Source organism: Orbicella franksi, chromosome 14 (genome assembly GCF_964199315.1).
Source record: "Orbicella franksi chromosome 14, jaOrbFran1.1, whole genome shotgun sequence".
In the NCBI taxonomy this organism is placed as follows: Eukaryota; Metazoa; Cnidaria; class Anthozoa; order Scleractinia; family Merulinidae; genus Orbicella; species Orbicella franksi.
Window position 1 is genome coordinate 12209221 of NC_138158.1, and position 9873 is coordinate 12219093.

The following is a 9873-nucleotide window of genomic DNA, read 5'->3' on the forward strand; positions in this document are numbered from 1 at the left end:
AAAAAATGCCTTAACGCCAGTGGTGTTTGTAGGAATTGGAAACTCTTGGACTGCACGAATTTTGTCTGGGTCAGGTTTCAGACCCTCTGCCGATACGACGTGACCCAAATATTCCACTTGAGGTTTCACAAAGTGACACTTACTAGGTTGCAAGCGCACGTTTGCCTCTCGGAGGCGTTCGAATACCTCTTCCAAGTGTTTTTAATGGTCGTCAAAGTTGCGGGAAAAAATGATCAAGTCATCAATGTATACTAGGCAAATATCCCATTCTAAACCCCTTAGGATATGCGTCATTAGCCTTTGGAAAGTAGCTGGATTATTACAGAGCCCAACAGGCCATTATGTGTAATAAAAACTGTCTTTCTTTTGAGTCAGTTGTCATTTCTATCTGCCAGTACCTGGATCGTAAATCTAACGTTGAAAAACAGCGGGCACCCCCCAATGCGTCTAAGGCTTCCGAAAGTCGCGTAAGGGGATGGCTATCTTTGGTAACTGCATTTAAGCGCCTATAATCGACACAAAATCTGGGCTTGTCACCTTGTCGTGGTGGTGGAGCTTGCGTGTCTCAGTGACCCCAAGAGCTATGCCGGTAGGGACTTAGTCCCTGGTGGGTTCAACCGTGCCGGATTGGTCGAGGGATAGAGACGTGACAAAGGACAGCCCCTGGTCCTCCAGGTTGGATGTTGGGCGTTAGGCTAATCACCTAACCTCGTAAAAAAATGAATGATTACAGAAACCTTACACATCAGAGGCAATCTACCGAATCTTGGGGGCCGAGTGGCACACAACATGACGCTCCAGAGTGAAAGCCGCATGGCAACTCTGGAGCCGAGGACGCCAATAGTGCACCCAAAAACACAGTTGAGGATAGGAAACTGGAACGTGAGAACCTTGTATGCACAAGGGAAGACAGCCCAAGCGGCGAAAGCAATGAGAGAGGCTAAGTTGCAGATAATGGGTATTAGTGAAAGCAGATGGTGTGGATCGGGGAAGTTCATTCTCAGTACAGGTGAGACAATAGTGTACTCTGGCAGAGTCGACGAAGTTCACCAACATGGCGTGGCTATCATGCTAAACAAAGATGCAGCAAACGCATTGATCAATTGGACACCTATAGATGAGCGGATAATTCGAGCCAGATTCCACTCTAGGTATGTCAAGTTAACGCTGATCCATGCCTATGCCCCCACTAATGACACTGATGAACAGGTGAAAGATCATTTCTATGAGAAGCTCCAGGCAATAGTGGAAAAAACACCGAAGCACGATTTGCTGGTTATCTTTGGAGATTTGAACGCAAAGGTAGGAAGCGATTTAGAAGGATACGAGAGAGTAATGGGTAAGCATGGAGTTGGAACCAGGAACGACAATGGCGAGAAACTGTGCGATTTTTGCGGCATGAATGACCTGGTGATCACAGTTACGATATTTCCACATGAGGAGATCCATAAACAAACTTGGATATCCCCTGATAGACGCACTTGCGATCAGATAGACCATGTGTTAATCAACAGGAAATTTAGAACATCTGTGCTGGACACAAGAGCCATAAGATCAGCTGATATCGCCAGTGACCACCACCTGGTTTGCACCAAACTGAGGTTAAAGCTAAAAGCAGCTCCTAAAAGAAGTGGAATTAGAAGGACGAGATATGATACTCAGAAGCTGGAGAACGATGGGTGTAGGAGGCAGTATCGTTTGGAACTAAGGAACAGGTTTGAGATATTGCAGAGGGAGGAGCTGGAAGATGACGAAACAGATCAGCCAGAAGCTGAGCTGGAGAAGGCAAACGGCATCTTAGAGAAGGCTTACAATATGACAGCAAAGAAAGTTCTAGGATATAAGACAAAAAAAGTTAAGCCATGGATCAGTAAAGAATCGTGGGTCCTGATTGAGGAGAGGAAAGCGATAAAACTAAAACTTGATGGAACCAACTCCGAGAGACTGAAAGAAAAGAGGCGAGTAGAATATAAAGCCAAAGACCGAGAAGTGAAGAGGCAAATACGCAGGGACAAGAGGAATTGGACAGAAGGGATAGCAAAAGAAGCAGGGGAAGCAGCGAATATGCAACACATGAAGACTCTTTACAACTTAACTAAAACGATCTGCAACTACAAACCAAGGCAGAGCACAGTAGTCAACGACAGAAATGGTAACGCCCTAACCAGCGATGAGGATAGAAGGAAGCGGTGGAGAGAGCATATCATGGAGATACTGAATAGGGAGGAGCCAGCCTACCCGATCAATGAAGAAGATTGTGAACAGCAGGACATAGCTGACATAGACACGAGACCTGTGAGCAAAGCTGAGATAAGAAGGACAATAAAGAGTCTTAAGAATGGTAAAGCCCCTGGTGATGATATGATAACAGCAGAACTACTGGAGGCAGACCTTGAATTTATAACCGACAGAGTGAAAGAACTTATAGACACGATTTGGAGTCTGGAAAAGGTCCCACGTAAATGGAAGAGGGGACTCATTATTAAGATACCGAAGAAAGCGAACTTAAGGGAGTGTAAGAACTGGCGGGGAGTGACTCTCCTACCAGTTGTTAGCAATATATTGGGAAGAATTGTAATTGATCGCATTCGCACGGGGATTGACCGCAGGCTCCGTAAGGAACAGGCTGGATTTAGATCTGGTAGAGGAACGACGGAGCAAATTTTCATCTTACGCAATATATTAGAGCAAGTGAATGAATGGCAGGCAACTCTCTATATCAATTTCGTAGATTTCGAGAAGGCGTTTGACTCAGTGCACAGAAATGGCTTATGGATGATAATGAATCAGTATGGAATCCCACAGAAGATCATCAACATAGTTAAAGCGCTGTACGATGGCTTTGAATGTGCTGTTGTCGAGGAAGAAGCAACTTCAGAATGGTTTGAACTAACGGCTGGTGTCAAGCAAGGATGTACAATGTCTGGCTTTCTTTTCCTGCTCATTATAGACTGGGTAATGAGGCATACTGTGAAAGAGGAGGGAACCGGGCTGAGGTAGAAATTTGCATCCAAACTTGAGGACCTCGACTTCGCTGACGATGTAGCTTTAATTTCCTCAACACAAAGACACGTGCAGTTGAAAACAAACAGGCTGGTAGAAAATGCAGAAAGGACAGGCCTTCGGGTAAATGTCGAGAAGTGCGAAGTCATGAGAGTCAATGCAAGGAATAATGAAGCCATCACAGTGAATGGTCTGGCGTTGGAAGATGTAGAGAAGTTTATGTATCTAGGAGCCACAGTATGTAAACAAGGGGGCGGAGAAGAAAACATCAAGGTTAGGCTAGGGAAAGCGAGGGGAGCGTTTGTGAAGCTAAATCGAGTATGGAAATCCAGCAGTGTGTCGAGGAAGACGAAGATCAGGCTATACAAAACATTGGTCAAACCAGTTCTCGTGTATGGTTGCGAAACATGGAAAATGAACGAAGGTGATGCTAAGAAAATCGATGTGTTTCAGAACCGATGCCTGAGAAGGATAATGAAGATTAAATGGCAAGATAGGATTAGTAATAGAGAGCTACTGGAAAGGGCTAACGTGGAGAGGTTGAGTGAAGAGGTAAGAAGAAGGAGATGGCGATTCATTGGACATATCCTCACACAACAACCTGACAATGACTGTGTTACAGCCCTGACATGGACCCCAGAGGGAAAGAGAAAGAGAGGCCGGCCAAAAACAACCTGGCGGCGCGCAGTAGAAAAGGAGAGCTCCAAAGCAGGGTGGCGGTCCTGGAGAGAGGTGCGCACTGCAGCGCAAGACAGGAATCGATGGAGAGCACATGTGGAGGCCCTATGCGCCAACTTGGCGCCAGGGGACAGGTGAAGGTGAAGGTGAATCGACACAAAAGCGTATAGTACCATCTGATTTCTTAACGAGAACTACCGGGGCTGCAGATACTGAGGGCGCGATGACATCATTTGCTAGCCTCTCGTTTACTTGTGTCTCTATTTCTTCCCTATTAGCTGGTGTTGTGCGATAAGACCTAAGGCGAATAGGCAAATGGTACCCCGTATCGATTGTATGTTTCACCACAGAGCTACGTCTGGACTATAGGCAAAAATTTCGTCATATTCAACCAATAGGGCACGCAGGCGCTCTTGTTGGTCAGATGTCAAGCCCTCAGTATTAATATCAAGAGGGGACGGAGGGTTGGTATCAACAGCCGTGGGAACCTCCCTTTCCTTTTCAGCCTGCTGCTCCGCCTGGAACAATTCAAAGGTGGAATTAGGGAAAATTTGCCTAATCGCGTTTTACGGTAGATCCGGACTGGCTGTGTCGTGGGATTAAGAAGTCGAATGGGAACCGAATTGGTAGAGAAAACTTTGACTAATTCACAAGCTCCCGCAATTTGGTAGCGCTCAGTTAATTCTGCACGTGGTACTACAAGACCTGTATCACTATCTGTGTATGGTAGCCTTAGATCTCCTGAAACTAGGACTTCCGAATTTGGTGGCGCAATGAAGCTATGCTGTGCATGAATAAGACAAAAATTGGTTTCCTGTGTGGGTTCATCTGTGTTCACAAAACTGTCTGAAACCAAAGTGTCATGGTGAAGTAAAAGCTTACGTTCCTCCAAATCAATTTTTCGCATGATAAAACTCGAGGAAATCGCGCCCTAGAATTACGCCATAGGTCAATGACTCTATAAACAATGTTTGGAATGGATATTGCTCGCCAGCGATATCAAAAGAGATATGCGTATATCCTAGTACAGGAATAACAGCACCACTTACTGCGCGGAGACAATCGATAGGAGACGGCGAGAGATCTGAGCGAAATTCATCTGGAATTTGGTGAAAGATACTTGCTTTAATGGCAGTCACAGAAGCCCCCGTGTCAATTAGAATTGGTAATTGGCGACCAAAAATGTGGCCCCGTACTGAAGTACTGTTGGGCAGCGGTTGTAGTGGAACTTTGTTGTTTGTCAAAGTAGCTATGACATGATTCGGGTTGGTAAACAAATATGCAGATGACCCGAGAGGGGACATGCCATTGTCAGCAAGAACTGTTTTGTCACCGGTGATACCAGGAGTAAAACTGTGCGGAGAATAAGTATTTTCCTGTCTAAAATTTCCTTTAGTGGAAGAATCGTACATGTTCAAATCACAAAATCTCCTGCAAGTTACTTGGAGTAGAAAAGCGAAAGTTGTGAAAAGCAATGATAAAAATGGAACTACACAATTATCAAAGGCGATGCACAATGGCGATCGACGTTGTGGCTGGACCCTTGCCGGTGTATTTTGAATGAAAGCCTCCAAAGCAATTTGTGAACTGAACTCAGATACAGTAACAATAGACCGGTCGAATACATTGAAAGCCGCACCAAGAATATCAACACGGTTGATTGTTTTGGAGTCCCGTAGGGGAGCTTGTTAATTCGGAAACAACCGGAGAAACTACGGTAGGATCAGAAGAGACTCCTTGGTAGGATTTTGCAGGTGTACGTTTTGTCCTGAGTAAGTTATAGTTTCAACATGCCTAGTTGTGGCTGTACCGCAGTGACTTGGTGAAACATCTACTTTGGTGAAGGATCGTGTAACTTTTCGGGCCTTTATTTGTGGATATTTTCTCTCCTGGGGAGGTACCCAGAACGTTTTGTCCAGCGTCAGCATTCCGTTGAACATTGTCAAAACTTGTATCTGCCATTAAATATTGTTCCTCTTTCGGGAAAAAACTATGGACTTTTTCATCTAGGGAAACGTTTCTTTTTAAAACATCAGAATCTCTAGAATCTCGCCAATCAAGTTCTTACGGACAACTGCTCATGGTATTTATTTCAGCTAACGTATGGTTAGGATTGTCGGGTGCTGACAAAAAGCAGGATCTTCACGAAAACTAACTGACCGTAGCGCACAACTCTGGAGGTGAACTAGATTGTTGTAATGGTGAACTTTCGTCGATTTCGGAATTTGTTTGGAGCTTCCATTGAGCCAACTGCTTGGAACGTACAGCATAAAATTTCGGTTTTGACTGATTATCATCTATGGAAGAATGTACTGTTGGCCTAACCGGGAAAGTCTATGTCAACAGGAAGAGGCGATGCGGTCTTTTGATTTAGGGCATCACCATCAAGGTTACACGTAGAAGAATTATTAGCTGGCCCGGTAGAAGTAAAAACATATTTCGGCACAGAAGTGTCAATTGCTCCTAAATCGAGTGATGGGAAAGGAGTCTTACAATCCGCTCGTGAAATAATTTTAGAATTCGCGCCTGCAGGAGAATCTCTATCACGCGCAGCAGGCAAGGAGTCACACAACGGCGATATGTAATTTTGTGCGGTTCTAACAATCGAATTTTCAAAACTAGCGATCTCTCCTCGCTCGCGTGCGGGAGAGATCGAATCTAATTTAAAGGCTGACGAGAGGTAGGACGCGAAAAGGAATCCTGGGATCACGACCACGGCTTTGTCGTTGTCTACAAACGGCCCGGGGGGGGGGGGCACTGCCATATATGGGCTATATAGGTATGTGCCGCTGTGAAGGGTATGGTTTTCAAGCAGTTTACTCTAGGATGGGGTACATAAATTAGAGCGTTTGGGTCTAGAATAAGGTATAATTTTTCACAAAACTGACTTCTTGGTTGAAGATTTTATCTAGACTAAGAAAACCAGGAATTGTCACTCAAAAATATAAAAAAAATCAAATCGGCAAGTTTAAATTTACGCAAATCAGCCTCAACAGTGTCGATAGATGGGGGATTTGGGGAGTTTACTCTAGTATAGGGTAGCAAAATTCAGCTGAACTAGCTCTGGTATAGGCTAAGGGTTCCAGGGTCCCAGCGGCACACCCCCACCCGGAAATTCCCAAAGTACCCCCCCGGACAAACGGCCATCACATGTCCTGGTTTATTACAAAAATCAGAAATTGGCCTGCCATCGAAAAATTGCCTCCCGTGTTGGAGGCGTTGAAACGCGAATCGCGCGACCGACGTAGTTCCTGGCGTTCTGATTTGTCTGGAAATTTGGAGTCGTTTAAATTTCCGCTCTGATTTGGATTGGCTTGAAAATTACCATAAGCTGCGAGTAGAGGTGTTAACGTATCAGCAGTGGTTTTCTGCAATTGAGCTAGCGTACGCAAAATTTTACCCGTCCGATCAGCGGATTCCTTTTCAGGCAGTGATTCCGTTAGCTTAGCATGCATCTAACTGTCAAATGTTACCCTCGAAAAATAAAGTCTTACCTACCTACCTACCTACCATCTCAGCGTCTTCAATAGTGTCGGGCCTTTCTAGGAGACCATAAGTTTTGATATTGGGTTGTAATTAAACCCTGGATAAAATAATTAACACACTCCGACCGCGGTAAATTTATTCGTCGACAAAGGCGACGAATTTGAGCTGCAAATATTCTAACCATTTTGGACGATAATTGTTTGGTGTCATTTAATCTTTACTTGAGTAGCCAAACAGTGGAATTGTTTTTTAAGAGCTTCCGAAAGAATGTCAGAAGATCGACCCTTCAACTCGGGTGTAGTATCGAACCATATGCTAGCACTGCCATTTAAAAACAGTAGAAAAGCCTCGGCCTTCCTTTCAGGGCTTTAATGATAAAAAGCCGCGGTACAGTTGAAGTTTGTTAAAAATTCATTAACGTCTTCGTGGGCGTCACCCGAAAATTTCGGCATAGGGAGGCTATTGTTGCTAGGAAAGATGGGCATGACATGTAATTTTTGGAAGGCTTTAGAAAGCGTGGAAATTTGCTCCGCCCAATTTTCTGTAAATTCCCTATTTTGCCGAGTTAAAAGTTTCTCGAGATATTCCATATTCATCGTGATTTCGTCAGAAAAATCCAAATGAGAATTAACTTGAGATAAGTCAAAAGTAACTGAACTCTGGGCCGAACTATGAGATAGTTCAAAACCTGGCGATGACGGAGGTGTTAACGAAAATTCAAACTCGTTGCTCTTATTTTGGCGGCAAAATTTGAGTCCAATGTGGAAGTTTGACAGTGCTGGCGGATCTTGATACAACTTTCACGGCCCTTGATGGTCAGCGCGACAATCTTCATTCGCAAGGCGTTCAAGGAGCTACAGACGCATAGCCTGTTTCTTAACAAATGGAAGCTTTACAACGAACAATGTCACTTGTGTCAGCGCCCTCACACAGCACCAGAACTTTGTTTTCCAGAGACTGTCATGTCTCATCCCCAGCAAGAAACCCTGCAACTACTCTTGGATGGCGACCTCTGGTTCACCTGGATTTTCGACCACCGACAACACGAGGTCTTTTCCATATGCCGTTATTTTCTTATTAATCAAGACGACATATTCCCGACGTTCTACCGTTTCCTACATTCGACCTACACAAGGGACGACGCTTATGGATATCTGGAACTCATATACGAAATGGCAAAGGCAGAATACGACGTTCTTGCGTGACGTCTCCTCGACTACTATAATACTGAAGCATTCACAAGCCTCTCTTGTTCCCCATTCGGTGTTATTCCGTTCCACGACATTATCATCTTTCTTGCCTCGTGCGCGTTCCACCTCCGAGTCTTTGTCCAAGAAACGCCGTTTTCATGCCTCTGCCATTTGGCATTCTCCTTAAGTAAGGTTTCTATTATTTTTTTTTAGATATTCTCGTTGTGCGGCACGTATGGAGAACTACCCACAGTTCATATAGGCCTCGTTAACATATAACAGAGACCCTGATTTCTCTCGAATAATCCGTTTTCACAAATATTGCAAAGTGTGGATCTTTCTCTAGTTGTATATATTTCATTTGTTAGTCATATTCCATTTTATGCCATGTTATGGAACATTTCCTTTTGATGTGTATTTGCGTGTCCTCGTGTGTAACCAAAAAACAATTTAAGAGCCACTGCCCACAAATATGGACCAAACAACGGCACAAGCCGAAAAATCGATTTTGCTCATTTTTTGCCCAAAGATTGGCCCTAGCTAGAGAACAAACGGACCATAGTTAGTTTCTGCTAATGCAGCTTTTTTTGGAAGAAATTTGCGAAAAACGATTTCTCCCCGATTGAGCTCAAAATCTACTTCCAGTTATGCTGAATTTTCTGGAAATTTGATTGCTTCGCACGTCGCACAACAGCTACTTGAGAATCTTTCAATGGTTTTTAGATTCAGCTCAGGTCTTCATGGTATGACTGAGTGAAAAATAAAATAAATCGAGGTTTCGTTTGAGCCCGAAACGAGATCGAACAGAAACGCAAAATATTGCAATGTGTTGCAAACGAATTATAGCACTAAAATATCACCATATTTTTCTATGGGCTATAACTTTAAATGCCATAAAAACACTTTCTACGGGCTAACTTTACACCCACCTGTTTGAAAATCAAAAAACATCTCTGGGCAAATGGTTTTAAGTCGCCCGCCTTGGCCTGTGTTTGTCATAAATTTTCTCCTGAACCGCCGTGGCAATGTAAACAATTGCGTGACGCGGACGGTCACCCTGAATATATAATTCGTTTCCAACAAACTGCAGATGGCTATCTTAGAACATTTGGGTGAAAAAAGAAAAATATACTGGACCACTTTTAACTTAAATAATTTGAAAGGCACTGCTTTAGAAATTTCGTTAATTAAAAGCGCCAATTAAAAGCAATTCACTTGGAGTTCGGGTGTTGTCGTTTTAAGCTGTCGTTCTTTCTTTGATCATTTTAATTACAAGAACGAGTTCTAGAAAGAAAATCGTTCTAACTTCATTTGTTAAGCGTAATAACAAGTTGATATTGTTCGTTTGTAGCCTTACGTGATCTGAAGGAACGCTACAGTGATTAAATTTGTATTTGTTGATTTCGACGGATCGATTTCCGGTTAAGATGATTTCCGCAGAACATTCGAGCAATAATGGCAAAAATTAAGTTACCAAAAAAAAACCGCATAGCATGGTTATATTTTGAACACAGTA

General features: G+C 43.6%; 1 protein-coding gene across 1 annotated transcript; it reads left to right on the forward strand.

The window, feature by feature from the left end:
* The first annotated feature begins 789 nt into the window (after positions 1-789).
* Positions 790-3000, forward strand: LOC145467234 (uncharacterized). Its single transcript, XM_081450787.1, has one exon. The coding sequence runs from the start codon at positions 790-792 to the stop codon at positions 2998-3000; it is 2211 nt and encodes a 736-aa protein (XP_081306913.1).
* Positions 3001-9873: the final 6873 nt, after the last annotated feature.

Excerpts from the sequence above, each read along its gene's own strand:
- LOC145467234 (XM_081450787.1), top strand. The coding sequence starts at position 790 with ATGACGCTCCAGAGTGAAAGCCGCATGGCAACTCTGGAGCCGAGGACG.